Below are 22,970 nucleotides of genomic sequence, written 5' to 3'. Positions count from 1 at the left end.
CAATTTATTTCATGCTTCGGTAAATTTCAACTACATGCAATAAACTGCTCTAACAGCACATTTTTAATATGTGTTTTTGACAACCGTTGGTCAAGATTTATATGTTTCTGAACTTTGTTGAATGAGGCGGAGATTTGATAATCCGTGTGGCGCCGGCAGTAGTTTGTTCTTGTATAAGGCATTGGTGGATGTCGTCTACGCAAGTTCTGTTTTGGGGCCGTAACAGGGTTGGAAGTATTGGATAAGTTGTTCTCCCTAATGTACTGAAGTAATTTGTAGTAGTATATCTTATTCGCCTTAAGAAATTATGGCTTTAAAAATAGGCGTGGGCGATTGTTAAATTAACCTCCCAATTAATTGATTAATGCTTTAATCGCGATTAAATATTTAATCACTTAATCGGCTGCCGTCATGTAAGCATAATGAAACAGGGCTTGCATATTGAAATTGTGCACAAGGATACTTACGTGTTGAGGATCATATTCATGCTCAAATAACCAGCCTTACGTCACAACAGAAAACGATGCAAGCATGCTAATAGATGGTAGTGATTAAAACCGCAAGTTCAGCCAGGGCATGCGGGAAAATGGCTATTTTAATATATATATATATATATATATATATATATATATATATATATATATATATATATATATATATATATATATATATATATATATATCTTAAAAGTAGCAAAAAGTAGTGAATCAGAGATGGGAAATGAGGGGCTCGGTGAATTAAGACAGAATAAGGGTTGGGAGTCAAGAAAACCCACCCGGCGAGCATTTCGTCACCACTTTCTTTCTGACTCAAAAAATTCTTCATCTGTTTCTATGACCTACCGCATCCGCATTTCCCCTTTTGCTTTCCGAGGTTTTCTTGGCTGCCAACCCTTATTCATTATATATACAGGGTGTCCCAGCTATCATGCACCAAGATTTAAAAAAAGAGAAATTGCGTAACTCGAAGAAAACCTAGTGCATAATGTTTGCAGTACTGTGAAGAAGCGTAGAGTAATTTTTTTGTTAATGAGACCTAATTAATTAATTGTAATTAATTATCTAACTCGAGAAATACTGCCCTAATCACTAAAGTGTCAATGAGGCACTTGTAGGTAACCACGAGGGGCATCTAACTGCGCTATTTTCAGCGACGAACTAACTGCGTGCTCATTTATTCTGACTGATAAAGGAAACCCGCGAAATATGAAAAGTACCACGTGACGACGCTTACGCGCGCATTGTAAAGCAGCGTCCCCAAACAAAGTTGATTGAAAGCAACTGCTTCGCGTGTTACCCGCCCGAAGAGACAGCGCATCACCTTGATAATAGCATGCATGGAAGGAGCAGCAGCAGCAAGATTCGCGGGACGCGTGTGCAGATAAGGAACAAACTCGGTCGCGATTTCTTCTTTCTTTATTTTGTCTATTTCATTCTGGCTAACTCAGATGCAGCCTGTTTGAGGGCGTTGCTTTACGGTGCGCGCGGAGGCGCCGTCACGTGATATTTTTCATATTTCGCGGGTTTCCTTTATCAGTCAGAATAAATGTGTACGCAATTAGTTCATCGTTGAAAATAGCCCAGTTAGATGCCCCTCGTGGTTACCTACAAGTGCCTCATTGACACTTTAGTGATTAGGGCAGTATTTCTCGAGTTAGATAATTAATTACAATTAATTAATTAAGTCTCATTAACGAAAAAATTACTCTACGCTTCTTCACAGTACTGCAAACATTATGTACTAGGTTTTCTTCGAGTTACGCAATTTCTCTTTTTTTAAATCTTGGTGCATGATAGCTGGGACACCCTGTATATATATATATATATATATAGCGAATCAGAAAATGGGAAATGAGGGGCTCCGTGAAATAAGACGGAAAATAAGGGTTGGCAGTCAAGAAAACCTCGGAAAGCAAAGGGGAGGTTGTGGTGGGTCATAGAGAGAGATGAAGAATTTTTTGAGTTTTTGAGTTTTTTGAAGAATTTTTTGAATTTTTTTAGATGAAGAATTTTTTGAATTTTTTGAATTTTTTGAGAAAGAAAGTGATGAAAAAATGCCCGCCGGGTGGGATCCGAACCCACGACCTCCAGAATACCGGTCTGGTGCGATAACCACTACGCTACCGGCGGGGCTGTTTCCCCAGCACTTTCTCGGGTATTTATGTTAAGGTATTTTTGTTTCCTGCACTTGGGGGTGGTAGCCAATGTGTGTATATATATATATATATATATATATATATATATATATATATATATATATATATATATATATATATATATATATATATATATATATATATATATACAACAAGAAATTCCACGGCACCGCCATTTTTTAACGACCGTTGCGCCATCCGGCGGGCATTTCTTGGGGACTGCGTTGCGAGCAGACGACGCCGCAGTCACACGCTGTTGTTCAGTTCCGTGCGTGGATATCAGACGTCCCAGCGGCATCAAAAATCGGTGTCACTTATTCGGTATGTCAGCAGCGAGAAGTTTGACAGTGCTTTAAGGAGAACGTTCAAAACGTCCGAGAGCTGTCAGGTTTGCTCATAGATTCTGTTCTCAACCCGCTAATTGATGTTTATTTTCTTAATTCTGAGTTGCCGTAATTGCCTTTACTTTCGATGTAAAGAATTTACTTGTCCGGGCGTCACTACGCCGTTGTTGGCTGCAACAACAATCAGCGTAAGCGCAAAGTGCTCATACAAGAAACGTGCGAAGTGAAAAGTCTATTCGCTGCACAAATTTCGTGCGTCCCTTGAGTGCCACCGCGAATGAGTCGCGCTGAATCGGAAAGATTTCGAACCTAGCAAATCTGCGAGGGCAAGCACGGTCGTATACGCTGATTTTGTCAGCGCTGTTTACTACACCCTCATGCTCAATCCTTATCGCACATTTCTGCACTCTCAAGGCATTCTCTGTTCATTTTATTGACGGGAAGCCCGTTTTTCCTCCATGGCGATATCCTAGACTTGTCCGTAAAAGAAGCTGGCGAGAACAGTTTGCGAAATCGTTTAAACATGATAGCGCAGCCTACATAAAACTCTTGATAAGATTTTATGTATTTTGGAGGCAAACGAATGTTTTTAAAGTTTTGGATAGCGAGAATGTGCATTTTATTTAGCAAAAATTACATTAAGAATGCGTTAGACCATCGTAAACACCGCCTAATTGTCTCAACTGATTTGCATGTCGCGAAAAACAGGAAACATAAATTAACGTCTTGTCGTAAATTAAAAAAAAACATGTGCAAATGAATTCAATCGGTTGGCTGTTCAACAGGTGTTCCCTGAACGAGTTGCTAAAGAAAAATATGCAAATGTTCAATTTACAAAAATACCTGGCAAAAACCAAACACGGCATCAATCTAAAAATGCAATCACTGTGCCATAGCTTGTTGTCCATAACCCACGTTATGCGAAACTAAAAATATAATGGCTCTTTTAAACAAACGAGGACCCGATAATTCGGTCGCCGAAATGTCCTAGACCCCCCTTTTCCTTCCTTGGCTTCAGGACCAGTTATTCAGGGACCAATTTTTCCAGGACCATTTTTTCCTATCTTGGCTTCAGGACCATTTTTGTTTTCCAGGACCATTTATTCCGGGAACATTTTTTCCAAAACCATTTTTTTCCGGAACCATTTTTTCTGGGATCATTTTTACCTACACCCGTGCAGACAGGTATTGAGGCCTGCCGTATCAATGCTAATTAATTAATAGGCTAAAGTTCTGTGTAGTAGTAGTGCCCCATATTATATGGCAGTAATAAGGCTCACAGAAAAATAACGAACAATAGAGCGTCCTTTTTAACCACAACAGTATGATATCTCGAATTTTATATAGACAGCCCACCGTTTTGCTCGGTTCAGCTGTTAATTTACACACATGTGTGTTCCATGATTGGTTATTTTCAAACGAAACAACGAAAAAGTTCTGTGCTTCTGACTGCTTGAATGTGTTGTTTCGATAGATCAAATCCATAGTATAATTCAATGGTTTATTAGTCAGTGTGAACCACACATCATTGGCTTTACTTATGTTTAATTGTAACTTAATGATATTCAGCCAGTGGGGTAGAAGATAGAAGATGCAAGTATTTCTGACAGCAACCCCCCCGGTTAGTAAGCCCCCGCCTCTGCTTGCCCCTAAGGAACCCAAAATCTGGAGTAATTTCAAGTTATACTGGAACCCGGTTATAACGGCAGTACTTTTAGTGATTGCCCCAGATTAACGAAGGCAGCGCGATGGTCACAGCATAATTTACTCTACTTACTACAAAAACATAATTGGGGCAAAAAAAGCCGCGTTATCATCAAGTTCGTTACAAGTGGGTCGAACTCCTGCTGACGTTCTATCAAACAGCCCCAAGCGTTACACCATTAAAGGGACCCTGACACACCTTTTTCAACTTTTTTTCGAAATCTCAAATGCTTGCAGAGCGTAGCCAACCAAGACATCCAGTACTTAGATTAGGGGGTCGCAAAGTACCTCAGCCAAAAATTACGACTCTATGCCCATTAAGCAACTAATAAGCCGGTTTTCCTTAAGCTGCAGCAATGAACGCATTCGATGGCGACTTTAAAAAGAAAGCCACACAAGCAAAGCAAAAACGGAAAGCGAACCTGCGGCGACGAGCAAAGCACGCAGTGCCGCTCCGTGCTGTCGCATCGAGACGCGAAGGAAAGAGGGAAAGCGTTTATCTGAAGTGTTGCAGGGTCCCTTTAATATACTTAGATGCCATTAAAAATACCTCCACGCCTCATTGAGACTGCGGCCCATATTCAGAGAAGCTACGTCCTCAGTAGATACATCGTTTCACTTGTGAATGGTGGTCTAAAACACGGAAGCGGGAAGGGGGGGGGGGGGGGAGAGAGAATTGTAAGTAAAATTAGCCAAAATTGCTTTGAGAAGTGTGCTAATTTCTTTTTCTAGGCGCGAAAATTTTATACTTGCATCGTACCAAAAAATTTGAACCCGTCAGTAGGTCGCCTCGCAGATTTTACACGCCACCACTTAAGCTGCCATGGTAACTGAAAGCAGATCAGCTGAAAAAAATGCCTCTCAATTAAATAGACGGGATAGATAATTATGCAAAGGATTTCCCCCGCGCTGTCGAAGCATGCATAGCTTCGCATAGGAGCGTACAGCGCGTGCTGCTTTTGCTCTGCCACGTGCCTACGCTCATTGATAGTGCCTTGAATTTCAAAGAGACGAGAACTTCGTTCTTGAACACCGTCCACACCGAACTCATACAGGACAAACGCGCCAAGCCCTCGGCGGTACGCGGCACAAAGTAAAAGTGGCAGACAAGGTCCGAGCGACCGTTAAGCCAAACGAATTGGAGGAGGCGCCCTGACTAAAGACGAGTCAGAAAGCGACGCGCAGAAAAGATAGACGCCCGCAGCTATCAGGTCGGCGGAGGAGAGAGTCGCGGATTGAAGCGAGCGATAGGAAGGGGTCCTTGCTTTCTGAATGGCACCTGAGTGGTAAAACCATTCCGGGCAGCAGCGCCGCACGTGTCACCCAGAATGCCGGCTCGCTTGAAGGATGGCAGCTGCCGATGCCGAGGTGCTCCGCGCTCTCCGCTTTTGTCTACGGCGCCGATGTCGAGCTGAAGTGGAGGAGACAATGAGGGAGCAATCGGGCATCCGCGTCGCACAGAAGTCGCGCGCGCTCGGAGTGGGGAGGGGGGCCGTCAAAGAGTCGCGCCGACAAGCAGGGAGCGGCGACCGCGACGAGAAACAACAACAAACGCCGCGCACGCTCCACGGCTCATCTGTTTCCGTCAGCAGCAGCGACGCTGGGAGACAAGAAAGGGACCGCGCGGAGGAGGCAGCCCGACAGAACCGGCTTTCGTTTGTAGCCGCTTTGGGCGCGAAACCGGCGCTCTAGGCCAAGCCGCTTGAAAGCGAACGCGCGCACTGCCGCTGACGCCTCAGACACGATGAGGCAAAGTGCTCGGGGCTGTGTGCCGGCCCTAAAATTGCTGCTCGCTCCACTCTCTCCCTCACCTTCACCTAACCCATCGCACTGCGCCATCGCCCACCCCTCATCCACCGTCGTTGTAACCGATACGAAGCGTTTGCCCCCTCCGTAAAGTTTTTGCCGGTTCCCCTGAGAGAGCGGGGAAAAAAGTGAAAAGAAGCGACCCCGCTATTCGCTCTTTTGAGGAGAAGAAAACGCGAGAGAACGGCACAATGGCGGTAGCGTTGTTTGAAGCCTGCCGGTAGTGTTGTAGGATTTACGATCGGTGCTTCCACATGCGTGGCTCTGCCTTGTTCCGCCGTATCCACGAGATGAGCTCCCTCCCGGTCGCCGAGATGGGGCCAGCGTTTGTAATTGGCTAGAGCCATTTGCGCGCACCCCCGCCCCGCACTTTCCTCGCGGAAAGAAATTTTCTACCCTGCTCGGCATTTGGAATTGGGAGACGGCGAAGTGAAGTGCTTGCTACACGGCGTGCGATATGTTTTCGACGCGCCTCAGGAGTCTCCCGTTGCCCACGTTGGGTCGAGACCGGTCTGCTCGGAGCCCCGTCGCCGAATAACTTGAAATGAACTTCGATTCCGATTTAACATGGCTAGCGGCCAGCTTCGGAGCGCACGTGGTCGAGCAAAAGTGGTGTTGCGGGGCTCCCGCGTCCAGCGCGTGTGCGTGTCTGAATGCCACAGCATTCAGCGGGGACAGTGTTCGCGGTTTGCGGCACCCGCCGCTGAAAACTCTGGCTTCTACTCAGTTGCAACCGAGTGCGCTTTTTCGGTGGTGGCAGCAGCCGCACGGAGCGAACGGACTGGACTTCGGGGGTTTCGATTTCGCGCGGGCCGCGGCATCAGTGCACGGCTTTTTTCCGCGACAGCAAGCGAAAAAGCGCGCCAGAACGGCGCCCAACGAGGGAGCTTCGGCGCCGGTCACGTGGTCTCCTCCTCGTGACGCGCGGGGCGTGTCGGGAAGGAGGCGCCTGGCGTGCGCCCCTGCGAGCTGGCGCCGCCGCCAGCAGACGAACTCGCCGAGCGGGTGGACGCGGAAAGCAGCGGCGGCGGCGGAACCGGCGGCGCCCCACCGAGATTCGTGCTCGCCCATGGAGACGGGCTTGCACGGTCCTCCGCACATCTCGCGGCTCTACCCGGAGATCCTGGCGCTCATCTTCAGCTACCTGGACGTGCGGGACAAGGGGCGCGTGTCGCAAGTGTGCTCCGCGTGGCGCGAGGCCGCCTACCACAAGTCCGTGTGGCGCGGCGTCGAGGCCAAGCTGCACCTGCGACGCGCCAACCCCTCTTTGTTCCCCAGCCTGGTGCGGCGCGGCATCCGGCGCGTCCAGGTGCTGAGCCTGAGGCGCTCGCTGCGCGACGTGGTGCAGGGCGTGCCCAACCTCGAGGCGCTCAACATGATCGGCTGCTACAACCTGACCGACGCCTGGCTCAGCCACGCCTTCGTCCAGGACATGCACTCGCTCAGCGAGCTCAACCTGAGCATGTGCAAGCAGATCACCGACACCAGCCTCGGCCGCATCGCGCAGTACCTCAAGGGCCTCGAGCGGCTCGACCTGGGCGGCTGCTCGAACGTCACAAACACGGGCCTCCTGCTCATCGCCTGGGGGCTCCAGAACCTGCGGTGCCTGAACCTGCGCAGCTGCCGAGGCGTCTCCGACCCCGGCATCGGCCACCTGGCCGGCATGACCCCCGAGGCCGCCATCGGAACCCTGAGGCTAGAGTCGCTCTGCCTGCAGGACTGCCAGAAGCTCACCGACGACGCGCTCAGGTTCGTCAGCCTGGGCCTGGTCGACCTGCGGAGCCTGAACCTGAGCTTCTGCGCCAGCGTCACGGACGCCGGCCTGAAGCACGCGGCGCGCATGGTGCGCCTGCGGGAGCTGAACCTGCGCTCGTGCGACAACATCTCGGACCTGGGCCTGGCGTACCTGGCCGAGGGCGGCTCCCGGCTGAGCGCGCTGGACGTGAGCTTCTGCGACAAGGTGGGCGACCAGGGGCTCCTGCACGCGTCCCAGGGGCTCTTCCAGCTGCGCTGCCTCAGCCTCAACGCGTGTCCCGTGAGCGACGACGGCATCGGGCGCGTGGCGCGCTCCCTGGGCGACCTGCAGACGCTGCACCTGGGCCAGTGCGGCCGCGTCACGGACAAGGGCCTCAGCCTCATCGCGGACCACCTGAAGCAGCTGCGCTGCATCGACCTCTACGGCTGCACCAAGATCACCACCGTCGGCCTCGAGAAGCTCATGCAGCTGCCCAACCTGGGCGTGCTCAACTTGGGCCTGTGGCAGCACCAACTGCACCAGCAGCAGAGTCCGCCCCTGCAGCGACACATCCGATGACGCTGCTCCGACGACGACGACGCCCGTCGTGTGATGCTGCATGCTTGCTCAAAGTGATGAACGCGCCGTCGGTTTGCTGTGCGGGACTCGGCGGCGGTTAGATGGTTTCCTTTTTTGCTCAAGTTGACGTGACCGTGAACGAATGCGCCGGATCAGACACGGATTATTGAGGGAGCGCGAGCGTGTCGCCGGTGCCTGTCCGTGGGTCTCCGTCGTCGTCCACAAGAAGCGGCGGTGTCAGGCCTCCCTTTGTAAGTACTCTACCCGCCGACGTGAGCTTAGCACGCTATACAAAGCCTGTACAGGACTGGTCGGAAAATTCTTCCTGTTCGTGCCACAGGAGAGACAAGCGCTCCTCCAACAACGTCAAGCTGTAAATACAGTGTACATACGGCCTTTTTCTCCTCCTGTTGTACATAGTTATCCGAGAACTATTGTACATAGCAGTCAATGAATCGCAACGCTAGTAAAGTTTGTTTTCAGAAAAAAACGATTGGAGTAACTGTGTCATTTATTTCTCCTGGAGTCACGCTACAGGCGAACAGGAACCGATAGTGATAGTTCCTTGAGGACAGCGCCTTGTGGTTGTCTGAAACGGGTGGCCGTGTCATGGCCCGCGAATCGAGCGTAGAAACACGTGCTGCGAGCTGGGCACAAGTTCCCTATGATCGATGCGCGTGCATTCTGGTTTCGATGCATGTGTTCTTGACGAAGTCATTATCTGTGCGGCCCAGTCCTACTAAACTGCGAATATTTAGTGGGCCATGATGCCATGGTACATACATTTAAGGAACACGACTTTCACGTGCAGGGATGACTGTGGTGGGTAGTTAGCGCCGCTACTGCTTTAGGGATGTTCATTGGCGCCATCGAAATCGCGGAACGTGCTTGCTGACATGGCAAGAGATGTCTGTTTTAGCCGCTGTGTGCCGTATCCGAAATGGCAGGAGAACGCGGAAAGAAAAGAATTCTTTCACCGTAATTTTATTGTTTTGAATACAACAGGCTCGCAAAAAATGAAAACTGCTGAGATTGATTCGGCAAAGTTACTGCAGGCTAGGCCAAGAGCATCAGTACAGGCCTCGGGATTGTTCAAGCTATGCCCTCTGATTAATCATCAGTGATCTACCGCACATCTTCGTTACACCTTGTCGGTAATCTTAATGCTGAGTATTTTCGAGCACTGCATGGTCCTCTCATGGACCGACTAGAATCATTTTATTACGCCATGTTTCCGCATGCCTTAGCATTTTCACCAACTAGCGTTAGAAATTCGTATGTCATGCGGCCCCCATTTCTCAGAACCCTGGTAAAGCCCTCTCCTGGACGTTACTTTGAGCACAAACCAAGAAATATTTTACCTTCTATCCAATTTTAGGCAAGTTTCGTGCCATTCTCAAGAACGCAGTAGACCCGTTTTATTTAGAAATATTTTGCATTAACAAGCTTTTATCTTCATTACAACTTTAACAAAACAACCTTGTAGAAAGTGGTTTTGTGTAATAAGTCTCCGAAGATTTCCCATACAGTAACATCTGATAGCTTCCAACTCTGTGACCCATCTCTTAGAAGTGATGTCCAACGCAAATCGATGTGTTACTTTCGGTGTTAAGTTTCGGGACACTCAAGGACTCTCGAACAATTGATTTTGGGATTCCATGCGATGACACGAAAAATTGGACGACATTTTAATGCTGCTAACTGGACAAGTGAACTGTGCAGACCACGCAAAAACAATCCGAGCAATTAGTCATGCAAGAAACCCGATCTCCCGCTGTGTATGTAGTGCTAATTCAACCAGACGCGATCACAGGATTTTCACGGTATTACAAAGGTCCTTGTTTGAATGTGAACATCTTCGACAGAACTCTGTCTGGTTGGCTTAAGCTTGAAGAGGCAAATACACCAACCAAGGGCGTTTATTCAAAGCGGTTCCAACGTTTCTTCGCAAGGAAGGCATTGTCATCTCCCACAAGCCAGTGTCAACTCTTGGACGGCTCATACCTCGACCTAAAGAGCGGCCGCCAAAAGAAAAATCCCAAGGGGTCGTCTAAAAAATTGCTTGCGCACAATGCCCCGCTAGTTATGTTGGGGAGACCATGAACTTCCCGGAACGCCTCCGCCAACACAAAAACGACGTTCGGAAGTCCGACACTCAGCGCAGTGCATTGGCCGAACACTGCGAAAAAGCTGACCACAGGATTAACTTTGACAGCGTGCAGGTGATTGGCACCGAAACCAATTACTCACAAAGATTACTCCCTGAGTCCTGGCACATACAAGGGAACCGGCAAGGCCTGAATAGATCCCTCGGAGCCCTTCCCACCATCTACGCCCACGGCCTCCGACGCGCAAGGGCAAGATTCAAGTAAAAAAAGAAAAAGAAGACACCTATATAACCGCTACTTCTTGTCCTACACAGTCACCCCTGATGAAGGAGCCGAGTTGGCTCCGAAACGTTGGGACCGCTTTGAATAAACGCCCTTGGTTGGTGTATTTGCCTCTTCAAAGGTCCTTGTTGTAAGCCTTTCGTGCTCGTAGGCGTAACCTGTCACGCGAAACTATTACACTGGCCCCCTGGGAAGTGGCAAATTGTTCGTTTACTAGGGCTGTCGGTGACACCTGACAACAGCTATGGTATTCGCAGTTTCTAAAGTCAGCTTACTGCCATCATAAAGAAACAATAACCCGTCGATCGGCCGTCCGCAGAACTAAACGTTCGTTCGAAACTGGCTTCAAACACTGGTTCAGGGTGTCGTAACCGATGGATTTCATTTCATGATTGGTATTACCTATAAGAACTTCTTGGCGTTAGAAATACACTTGAACTGACCAAAACCAGAATAATGTTTAGTTTTGTCATGATGTGACCAGATTCTTCTGTAAGAGAATACGTAGAAAGAGACCTGCTGGAGAGGATCGCGATATCTTAGCCCCATCATTCCAGTTCCTCACTTTGCTTGACGTTTGTAACAACTGCAGAAAATTCACATAGGACTACCCTTAAGCTGGTGCAACCTGTAGGGACAGCTGTTAATGTACGCCTTTACGATTACGATTACTTTGACGGACAACGCTGTAAACGGCATGTCCCAACTTCGCCGTTTTATGGTGACGGTCCCGTGCGATTTCTCGGCGTGCGTTGAAAGTTTTGGACGATATTTGCGTGTCCGCTGTCGCTCGTCAGTTTGCACACATACATGGATGGCTTACGCCTATTCTAAAACACCAAGTTGTGCAGTTTCGAGAGATATCAAGCATTATTTTTCATTGTCTATAACATAGGCAAGAAATTCGAAAGTCCAGTTAAAAAAGGCTTATTCTAGTTCACCGGCGCCTGCATTTTGAAGAACTATAGAAAACTATTACGTATAAATGGGTGAGGTGTGCTGCGTGCTTACAAGACGTACTATTTACCCGTGTGATGGAAGTAAATTGATTTCATTCACGTCAATTCCTTCGTTTGTGTTCAAATACATGCTAAAAAGCTGAATACAGGACAATTTATTGCTATTGTTTTAACGGCCGAATACAGAGCACCGTTGTGCTTACGCACTGCTAGTAGTGCACCTCTTTTCCTACCAAAAAAAAAAAAGTCTACATCTTGTCGAGATGACCTTGCGATTATGACGTCATAGGCGATGTCGCTAAACTAGGAAAGAAGGGGCTGAAACGAAACCAGCATATTTCCACGCATTTTCCTTGTCAAGCATACACATACATACTCAGAAAGCGGGACATGCTTCCGTCTGTTAAAGAAATCCAGATGTGAGCTTCGACTAACAGATACCGCGTCGCGACAACAGAACAACGTGACAACTCTAGTCGTAGTTGGATAAGATTAGAGGGTCTAAGCGTAGAATTATCAGTGGCTACATCCCCTCCGCTTCCTGTCTGTCACGCGCCGGTAGTTTATGGCAGGCCAACGCGCAACACAATCCCCTGTGCGTCACCGAGTGAAGCAATCCCGTCCGACAGCACTCTGGGCCCGATCAGCGCTTTTAACCGTTCGGTCCTAGCCGTCCCATTCGAGGTTGCCGCGTTTCTTTTTCCTCATCTTGGCAGCCAGTCGTTGGTCGGCCGCTGGCGAGCGAGACAACTTCTGACCAACGCCCACTGCAAGTCGATACGACAGGAAGTCCGAGCCGGGTGCGCGCTGTTCGAAAAGCAAAAGAAACAAAAACCGAACACGTCCGAGTCTGCGCTACCGGGAAAGCTGCGGGTATTTCCGTGCTGCCCCGGCCGATGGTCAACACGAGCAGTGGGGGCCTTGGAAACAACCCCGCCGATGACAATGGACGCGGCGATTCGCTGCCTGCGAGCCGCCGACTCGAGTGGGGAGGCCTTGGCCTGGAACGATTTCGCAAGCTTTCCTTGCGCTGCCCGCAAAAAAGGGCCGCCACTGCCGTTGCTGCTGCCGCTGCTCTGGATCCCAGCGAGCACAGCGTGGTGGTGGTAGCCGTCGCCCATTGCTCCATGCCTCTGGCTCGCTCATTAACCGTCTCGGGGAAGAGGTCCTCGCGCGGCGTGCCTGGTTGCTTCACGGCCCGTTCCATCTGCCCGAGCACGCACCGGGGGCCAGGGGGTTGTGGGAAATGAAGAGGCCTCAAAGCTGGGCTCACGCCTGACGGCTTCACTTTCAAGGCGCAGATGATTATTTTGAGCCGAGCGATGACCGTCGTAGCAATGCGCGATACGACTCTGACGCCAGGTATAGCTTTGTGATAGCTTAGAGGCGAATGTGGCAAGTCGCTTTTTGGAGACTGCGGATGGCATTTATCGAGCTTTCTAGCTTTACCAAAGGTCGCGTGGTTACCCAGACCTCTTATAACGAACGCATTTGGAAACGGAAATCAGTTCGTTATATCCGTTTTTCGTATCTGGACATAAAATCTATGTGTACAAATGGTAACGGGAAACGAAGGTTTGTTCGCTATAGCCGGGATTTCGTTAAAACCGGGTTCGCTATAAGTGGGCGTACTGTATATGGTAAATTGTCGTTGTAACCTCGGCACAGGGACTGCACTCCCTTGTAAGCAATACTTCGTTTAAACAGGTCTGATTTTTTCACTCTGCATTGCAATGTGGGCCGTAAAACACTGCGAGTAAGGATAGATATCGAGTGAAGCGACATTGTTCTACCTTCGCGCATTGAATCGAAAAAAAAAAAAAAAGCTTAAGATGTGATGTGGTTAAGATGTCAGGGCGACGGTATCGTTTCCCTTAGCAAAACGACAAATCTGCGTTGGTTGACGGATTCTGCTTACACTGAAAAGCAACAGGAACTGCTCTACCACGAAGTAGCTTAACACCAGTCTTCAGAAACGTCGACTCTTAATCAGCGTTCTTTTGTAACATGGCTCGGGAGTTCTTGCGCTCGCGCACCCTCCGCCGAAACCGATGTGTTCTAAATCAATTCGACGCAAGATGTGAGCACAACACGAACTACGTGCTGTTCTGAACCTCCGCACCTAAAAAAAAAAAACGATAAAACAAAACTAAAACCTTGCGTGGAAAGACATACTAGAAATCTATTACCATCTTAACCATTTTGCCACACGCGCGTGAAAAACGTCAGGTCGATTGTCGCAAACATGTACTACACGCTTGCAGCGGTTGTCGTACCAGCGCTCCGTTGGACGCCCGCGAGCTTTCGCGCTGTTTACTGCCCACGCGAAGCCAGCGGGGAAGTAAAAAGAAGATAAAGAGAAATGATAAAACGTGGTCCGCAGCCGCGGGGTATCTCTCTTGCGCGAGGCCGGAGCCGGCGTCTTATCCCGGGACTGACCGAAGCCCACTTCCTCGTCGCCCCTATGTGCTTGAGGCCGTGGCGAAATGCTGTAATGCGGCGGCGTCCCACTTCTTCCTGGCCTGGCAGGCCCTTTGGCGCGCACATCATCTTGTCGACTGCTGGCCTTCCTTATCATTTCTCTTATCGCCTGGCACGGCACCCAACCTCCTCCTCCTCCTCCCGGGACTTCGTTCACTCTTTTATCGGTCTGGTCCAGTTTCCAGGGTAGCTGCAGCCACTACGCAGGGTTGGTCGGTTGTCAGTGGGGCTGAGATAAATACATTTCGTTTACTCCGGTTATCGTGGCGGCGCAGTCATCAGAAACGCCTGACTCATTGGTTGGTTACGAGGAGGCGACCCATCGAAAAAAAAAAAAAAAAACCAGCTCAGTGGGGAAAATTAGAAAAAGAACATTCGACAATAGAAGATTCCGAGACTATTCTGCTCCGCTACACTCCGGAGCCACGACTCTCACAGCTGCAGGTATGGCCAAAGCCATCGCTATTACCACAGTCCTTCAATGCTTTGAAATACTATGCTTTTGCTCAAGGAATCCTGGCTGGCGGCTAAGGGAGGGAGACCTTCTAAGACGTCTACCTTTCAGAACCCATCTCGTGCATCAAATGAAGTCCTCTCTCCCCCAAAAAGAAGGAAAGGGCCCAGTGAGAGCTTCTTGCCGGTTCAGCACGGTGTCTGTGTTCTAGATTGAAGGCGTTTCGGCAAACTGTGAGTCTGACAAATGAGACAGGGAACATAAAGGAAAGAGGAATTGGGCCTGCGGTGACCAGTAAAAAACGTTAATATGCCGTAACCACTCACTAAAACGAAGTAGCTGTATTTTATTTCTCGTTTTATTCGAAGGTTTATTACGGTTCCCTACTGCATTTCAGGGAGGGCAAATCATCCTCGCTTTTAACAAAGTCAATTCGCTTTCTCGAGGGCTCCTGTATATTGAGGGTTTACTGTACGTGCTTGTATATATATTACCAGCGATGAAACTCGGTCAATGCGCAATAGCGATTCCTGGGCCGCAAACACTAACACATAACCTTAAGTCGCCAGCGTATCGGAACAACAAAGAGTGGCTGACTGCATTCTTTACATTATTGGTGAAAAAAAAAAATGAAAAGGTGAGGTTCCAGATTAGAACCCTGGGGAACTCCTGGCCTAAGCATAAGTGCAGAGATTTACGTCTATCGGAGGAAGCACAACCTCTTCTGCAATGCAGACGGCTGGCGAAGCACTAACAATACGACTGTCTAAGCCAGTATTTCTGTAGCTTACCGATAAGTTAAGAGCGATAGGTAGGGTTGAAAAAGCTTCGTTACGCTCGTAGTACACCCTTGCGTTCACTTGGACACAAGTAACTACACGGGAAAGGCGTTCAGGAGACATACATTTACATTCAACGTAGAGGCCAATGTGGAAGTTCATAGTTGCGGATAATATTCAGAATTTTAGTAGCCGCGGTCAGTGTGTGAGATTTCTGAGCGAAGGAGACTACAGGGGCAGGTACAAGCAATTTTGTGTTGAAGTTGTTACACTAGACACAAAAATGTGCTTCTGGGCCTCCTTCCAAGCTATCAGAAGGGAAAAATCGAACTCGAAGAATAGAATGATACACACTAGTATGTCACGCTAACAGTCGACAATTACCCGTAACCCACGCAACAGCATCAGTTCCACAGATTTCTTGAGAGTTGTAGCTTTTGGGTGACATTAATGACGTCCTCAAGGCCGCCTTTCGTTTTCGTCACACTTTCACTAATCTATATATAGCTTTATTTGCTAAGGCTCGACGTACGCGCCATATATACAGTGATACGGAGCAGAATGCGAACTTGGAGATAACACGCGATTGGGGACGTGATGACCACTAACGGGACCACCTCCAGTCCTTTCGTCTGCGTGGCGCCATAATTCGCGCGTACGGCTCTTCTTCACGCTTTCATTCACACAAGATACATTCGAATTCATATCATGGTTTAGAAGCTTCGTGTGAGAGCACGACATGGCCTGAACCCAATTGATCTGGTCAGCGCCCCTACCTTTGCTTCATGAGCTTGAGTAAGTTCAGCTTTTTGTGCGTACGCGTCTAAGTACTTGCCGGAGCCGCGATGGCTGTTTCTAGCTATCGCAGTGGGAAATAAATAAGCTTTATAAAAGCGCGACTGCCTTGTCATTCACAATAACACTAAAAACATTAGTACGCTGTGCTCATGCCGAAATATGAAATCCCCGCTGGTGCAAACGCACTTTGGCGCTTCAGGCTGAATCTGGCAGCGATAACGAACCAGCAAAAGAAGTACACCCTTCTTACAACGAAGTCCTCAAGGCAGGAAGCTGGCTTCGTTATAAACGGTGCTTCTTTAAAAGCGCAAATGGTTTGCTCTTTATACGCTGTAGTGGGGACCGTGACACAGCTAGAATAAAGCGAGGTTTCGAAAAACGCAATTTCGTCGTAACGAGTGTTTACGGTATGTCGCATGTCGACAGGGGCGCGTGGGTCGCCAGCCGAAGACACGAAGGGCAAACCCGAACTACTTTCTGTTTTTCCCGCCAGCCCGGTTGTTTTATTTTCCGCGGAGTTACTATTTGTCGCTGTGTTCAGCTTGTAAAGTCTAACCAGGTCACGTTTCGCTGCCGAAGCGAAGTTCCCGTCGCGGTACGTAGCACACTTGACGAATAGGCTCGGTAAGTAACGAACAGTCGAGACAAAAATAAAACGTTCACAGTTTCCCGCGTAATCTTCCTTTTTGTTTTCCCGCGTAAACTGGCCAGTCCTCATATCGGAGGTACAGCGACAGAACATTGTCACAAACCAGCAGCGAGAACTCGGGCTCGACACTTGGTGACCCAAGCGACATCATCAATTTCCCGCGCGCTAACCTTTCGGCGTATTCGTATACGGTTGACACTGACGAAGTCCGTAAAAGTAGCGCACCTTCATAAGTTGCGAAGTCCAGTCTCTGCTTACGTCAACAGAAACTTCGAACACGCAGCCGCGAAACTTTGCCTAATAAGCGGTAAGCAGTAGATGACGCTGGAATAATTTCATTATACGAGGAGCGCATTAGTGCGAACGCCACGCAGTTGCTTCGTATTTCCCGTTTATAAAAACGATACGGCCGTCATGTTGCGCTGCACAACACCTTACGCGATATCGCGTCGCGCTTAGCAGTCACGCGTGTGTAAGGTGAAATGCGCACGAAACTGGCCGAAAATTGCGGGTCAGCATTGTAAAACAACAGGGAAGACATGTCGGTTACCTCTTCACTTTTGAAGCAGCGTTTGTTTGTTCCGTACACGTGGACAACGTCAATATTTATGCGAGCACACAGGTTTAGCGAATTAGTCGACAGCACTTCGCTCGTTTTATCGAGTTCTAGAAGACTCTCCGCCCAACGTGAAACTCTCAAGACGTACGAAGTTGCCCAAGATCCAACTCCTACTTGCGTAGGAGTGCTTCATTTTTCCTGGCTAAGGCGTTGAGCTGTTGAGCCTAAGGACCAGGGTGCGATTCCGGCCGCGGTGGCTGCTTTTCAAACGGTGGAGAAAAGCGAAAACGCCGCTGTGTTGCGATTTAGGCGCGCGTTGAAGATCCCCAGGTGGTCTCAATTAATCCGGAGCGCTCCATTCGGCGCGTTAAACCCCGGAAATTTGAAAAATTTCTCCTCTTTCATTCAACTTCGTCGAAACGAGGCAGGCGAAAGACGCATTGCGTGTAGACTTGACTTTAGGAGCGTTAACTTGAGCGAACGTGCACAATTCGTCCGACATTCACAAAGGCTTCCCGAACCGCGCACAGTTATGTTGTAACCGAGTATAGCAAGGAAGGCCGAGCTATAGTTGGTGAAGTACGGGACACGGGAAAACGGACGGTACAGGCGCTGCCCGTATACGGTCTATCCGTCTCAAGTTTCCTCGAATGCGAAGCACACCCGCATATGTTGAAGTCTTACTCCGAAACCATCCCGCGGTTGCTTCAGGCTATAGAAGCCGCGAGGCTATTAACCACAGATACCTCATTTTGGCCCATGTACATACGGCCCGGCCAACAGGTGCTTATTTTAACCCCTTGCATACCTCGCGTCACTCAAAACACCGCCTGCGTCCTCTGTCATCACCGCTCGTTAAGTTGAAGGTTTATATTACTGACATCATCCTGTTCTGCGGCCACCAGCGTCACCTGGACGCAGAGGTGATTGTCCCACTTGAGAGCCTGAAAAACTGGCCTTTTTTTTCTTACTTCGCTCGCGAGATGGAAATCACCTGCGTCCCCGGGCAGGTGCTGGCGACAACTAACCCGTTTCCACCTGCGGCGATCTTTTTTTTTTTTCGTAGCGTGTAACTCGACGCTGCCTGTGGCTTCCCACCGCAACTGAATACGCCGCAGCCGGTCCGCCCATCGCCGCTGGAAACCGCAGGGCGAAAACACGTACGAATAAAAGTAACAGTAGTACCGCTGAATGAGTGGGAAGTGCAGCAGCGACTATTAAAGCGAAATCTTTCTTGGTGGGACCGATGGCGTCCTGTCAGAAAACCAATGCATTTCCCAGTAGACCGGTTGGTCGACCGGAAAGTTCTGATAAGATATTTGGACGCACGGCGCGTGCGTGAAACCGGGCTTCTATTGTGTCAAAACGGTTACTTGGAAATCGCGAAAAAGGAACGGTTCTAGATAAGACAGTATACACGTCGATTATGAAGGAGTGCAAAAGTATACCGTTATCTCATAAACCAGGTATCGGTATACATGTAGATCGTTCGTAGATGCGTTTACTTGTGCGCGAAAAATCGTCTCATGGGTTCGTTCTTTGTTTGCGATTTGATTGACTGACTGATTGATTTTATTTGATTGATTGATTGATTGATTGATTGATTGATTGATTGATTGATTGATTGTAGGGTTTAACGCGCCGACGCAATAACGCAGGCGATGAGGCGCGCCGTAGTGGAGGGCTCCGGATTAATCTGACTTTGGGCTGGTCATATTGCAGGCTATTTGAGTTAGATTACCATAACTCGGCTGGTGGAACAATACTGCCGCTTGGCCTGCGTACAGTGGAGCTTCACTTGAATTAACATTGTATTTAAACGAATTTGTGTGAAGCTGACCACAGCCTGAAATGTTCTTACGTAATAGCTTCGCTTGAGCGAAGTTAATTTTAAAACGAGCTATTTTTATGACGTGCAGTACGTTTTGTCGCAGCTCAATATTTCATATTAGCGCCAGCCCCCACAGAATGAGCATAGGGTAGCACAACAACAACAACAACAAAGATACTGTAATTTGCTTAGTGTTATATGCTCCGGACCTGCTTCGAGGATAATCATTTATTTACAAGTACCTTACAGGCTCTCAGATAGGGCATTGAGTACGGGGGGCTAACGCAGGCACGAGTACAAATTTTAGATTGCACAGCAAGTAAATAGGGAAAGGAGCGTATAGAAATAGGCGGTACACCTAAGTAAAATAGAAAACAAAACTATGCATTTAAATGAGCATCACACATCATGACCGAACCACAACAAAAATGCAATTCACGGTACATAGCAGTTTGAAATCTATACCAGAAGAGCAATACAAGAAACGTCTTCAACCAAAGACAGTCAAAGCCTCTAAAGCATCATTTGGTAAGTGAAGAAGATTTCCAAAGGCGAAAGGACACATTTTTTGGGCTGATTTCCCCTGGCTTAATGGGCAAGGACAAACTGGCACGTTCTCACAGATATACCAGTGAAATTAATGTTTTGAAATGTTTAAAAAATGAAAGCGGCAAAACCATCGTGTTTTTTGCTAGCCTCGCTGCTGATTGAAAGCATAGGAAGTCTTCCAGAACCGAAAACAACTCAGTACAGTCGCTGGTTTTCAGGGAACCACACCAAACAAAAGCTCGTCTCGCTTCTCCGTTTTATGTTCGGAACCTGAATGTCCGTATAAGGAAGGGGCTTCGCGGAGAAAGAGATGCTCTTCGAATGACAGCTACACAGATACCCATCGGCGCCAGGCGGGACAATTTTCTCAGAAATGCAGCGCAGACTTCTTGAAGAGAACATATGCAGTTCCTAGCCGGTTCAATTATTCTTCAGGCATATCAGTTTCACCAAAGCGAAGCGATCTTTTTGCACACAGTTATCTCAGAAAAAAAATACGAATACGCCGAAATAGGCGAAACAAAAGCTAAGAACATGGACTACAGGCTCCTAAACGTTTAGCGTGATGAAGTAATTGTACAACGTTCATAACTCTCAGGTGCTCCTATAAACCACAAAGTTTAAAGCCTTGGTTATAACGTACAGCACGCCTTGGTTATAACGTAGTCATTGGGACAAAAAGCTGACTTCGTTATATGCGACATTTCGTTATAACGAAGTTTCACCGCATTTGAAAATTCTCCGTGCAGCGACGCCCAGTTAGACTTCCCCACAATTAAATCTCGCGCGCTTTCTCTGTCCTGAACTGCGCGAGCTGATGACCCGCGCACGCGATATTCCGTTCCCAGGTGGGCACAGGCCTGGCCCTTCCGGTCGGGTGCAGAACGTTAATTAAACGTGTTGATAAGATGAGATAAAATAAGATAAGATAATCTTTATTTTCTCCAGAAAAAACTGGTAAGGCGTCCGGGCTAAACGCTGCTGAAGACAGCTTGACAGTTGCCCGGAAACCATTACTTGGCAGGGATCAAGAAAAAAAAAATCACTCATAACGAAAGCAAGTGAAACAGTACATCCTTGGTATGTAGTTATACAACACAGTAAGCTGAATTCGAAAAGTTATGCAAGAATTACGGCTTCAAAATTCACAATTGGTACAAAGAGGCGAGCACACCTGGAGATACCAAACCATCCTCATTTACGAAACGCATACGTAGAAGTGATCCAGAAGAACATTTTACGCAAAAAATAAATCCGAAGTCTTGGGGGAAAATTTGGCATTGCTGGGACTTAAACCCATGCCGTTCGCTCCAAACGCCGTGATTGTACCCCTAGGCTACTGAGGTTCTTTTAACAGTTTCTCAATAGAGTAGAAGTGTTCTGTCCGAGCCGGTAAGTGGTGCTGGGTGCGTACAGGAAGGCACATCGATGTGGGTGCCGTGTATAGGTGAGCTCCCGGTCATAAACGCCTCCTGGAAAGAAGGCTTTCCGCGACGGCGTCAGGAGGAAGTAAATCAAGCTCGAGTCAATGAAGGCGCCTTGCAGCCAGAACCCTTTTCTTCCTTTCTCGAACGGCGCGTCGCCGCAGGCTGTCAGGTCCCCGTGTTCAACAATTTAGTGTTTCATTCCGGGTACACGCAGTCAGCGGGGGGACGCCTCGAGAGCCGAGCCTCGCACGTGCATGAACACTTGCCCGTGCCGTCGTAAACGTCACGTATGCGACGGCACCGGCTGCGGCCGCCTCTTGTTCGGCCAACTTTAATGAGGACGAAAGTGTAACAAGCTTGTTCGCTTTTGCGTGGTCATAATAGCAGCCGCGGGTGTAAACATGGCATGGGCCGAATGAACGTCAATATTCTTTACGGCCTGCATTCGGCTGGAAGCAGAGCAGGTTCCCGGTGGCACCTGCAGTAACAATTTTTATGATGTTTTTGCATTTTTTTGGCGGCCGAATACGAAGAGATACCTCTGTCTTGAGGAATATTTACTGCGTGCATCTTCCGCTGGCGAGAAGAACAGTATTCCTCTGTCTCCTTCAAGGGGAACGGTAAGCCACGGAGGGCCTCACCACGACCAACCAACATAATATGGAACAAAAATTGAGGCTGGAAGTTATGATGCACAATGTCCAGGGGCACCGCCACATATGCAGATTACTTGGACCTGCCTGGCTTGCAGGGTATATAGCCTCCTATCACAATCGTTTTCGGCAAACAGGTTTCGCTAACTACTATCAGTTGTGGCCCGTTTCGTACATGTAGATACTATTTAGCGCGAAGGCGCCCTGGAACACGCCTGACGCGAAACAAAAGCACGTAGCGGAATCCAGCCCTGTTATTTTAGTTAAAGATATACACTTGTGAAATGCACATATACAAGCACACAGCGTGAGGTGGTAAGAGAGAACCCAGCCTGAACCACGTAAGTATTGCAGGAACATACACGCACACACTCATGCACTCTCACACACGCATGCACGCACGCAGTAATTCTCCCACGCCAAAGATTTTATAGTCGATTTTTACTGTTCGCCTTCGTTATTTTGCGTTCCCTCGTCTTTTCTTTCCTTCTTAGCATACCTTGAAAACAGCAGCAATTTGCGTTAATTTGCGTTGACAGCGCAGTATAACAGCTGGTGCAAGTCATTGGCAGAAGCCGTGGTCCTGCAGCGGACATAAAATACAATGATGATGATGATGATGATGATGACAACGACGACGACAACGATGACGACGACGATGTGGAGGAAGCGAAGGGTGAGGAAAAAATGTGTTCGCATCGCCTGAGCAACTTTCTTGTGTATTGCTCTATTTGTGTGCAGAACTTTTCGAACATATCACGCCAGGAGAAAATAAACCAATAAGTTTCAAGCCCAGAGCTGATGCCACTTTGTTTACCTTACTAATGTCGGCTAGGGAGACAGGTCACTAAACACCCACCACGATTAGACTGGCAACTTTACCTGAGGAAATTCAAGGCGCGAGATGTTGCATGGCACCACCCCAGTAGGTGGTATCATGCTTATCAGATGTATGCAAACACGGCACTAGCCCCTCATGTAGTACATAAATGGACCCACAAAGCCAGCTCGCACATCCAACGCTGCCCGTATTGTGACGAGACGTGCATCCCTAATTTAAATTATTTGAAATGGCACTGTGCACATTTCACGACTGGTCGCGAACCATTATTGGAACT

General features: G+C 48.4%; 2 protein-coding genes and 1 non-coding gene across 4 annotated transcripts in view; 1 reads left to right on the top strand and 2 right to left on the bottom strand.

The window, feature by feature from the left end:
* The window catches only part of LOC144152971 (protein Wnt-5b-like), a 571,698-nt gene that overhangs the window by 268,094 nt on the left and 280,634 nt on the right, over nucleotides 1–22,970 (bottom strand). The gene's annotated exons all lie outside the window — the stretch shown is intronic.
* Nucleotides 2,057–2,129, bottom strand: Trnat-ggu (transfer RNA threonine (anticodon GGU)). The gene has a single exon. It is a non-coding gene; the product is annotated as a tRNA-Thr (tRNA).
* On the top strand, nucleotides 6,539–8,814 carry LOC144153783 (F-box/LRR-repeat protein 14-like). The gene has a single exon (XM_077685512.1). It carries the CDS (start codon nucleotides 6,554–6,556, stop codon nucleotides 8,321–8,323), a length of 1,770 nt encoding a protein of 589 aa, XP_077541638.1. The 5' UTR covers nucleotides 6,539–6,553; the 3' UTR covers nucleotides 8,324–8,814.

This window comes from Haemaphysalis longicornis, unplaced genomic scaffold, assembly GCF_048455015.1.
Source record: "Haemaphysalis longicornis isolate Haplotype H1 unplaced genomic scaffold, Haemaphysalis longicornis Haplotype H1 scaffold_9, whole genome shotgun sequence".
Classification (NCBI taxonomy): Eukaryota; Metazoa; Arthropoda; class Arachnida; order Ixodida; family Ixodidae; genus Haemaphysalis; species Haemaphysalis longicornis.
Note: the sequence above shows the minus strand (reverse complement) of the source record. Positions and strands in the feature narration are given on the sequence as shown.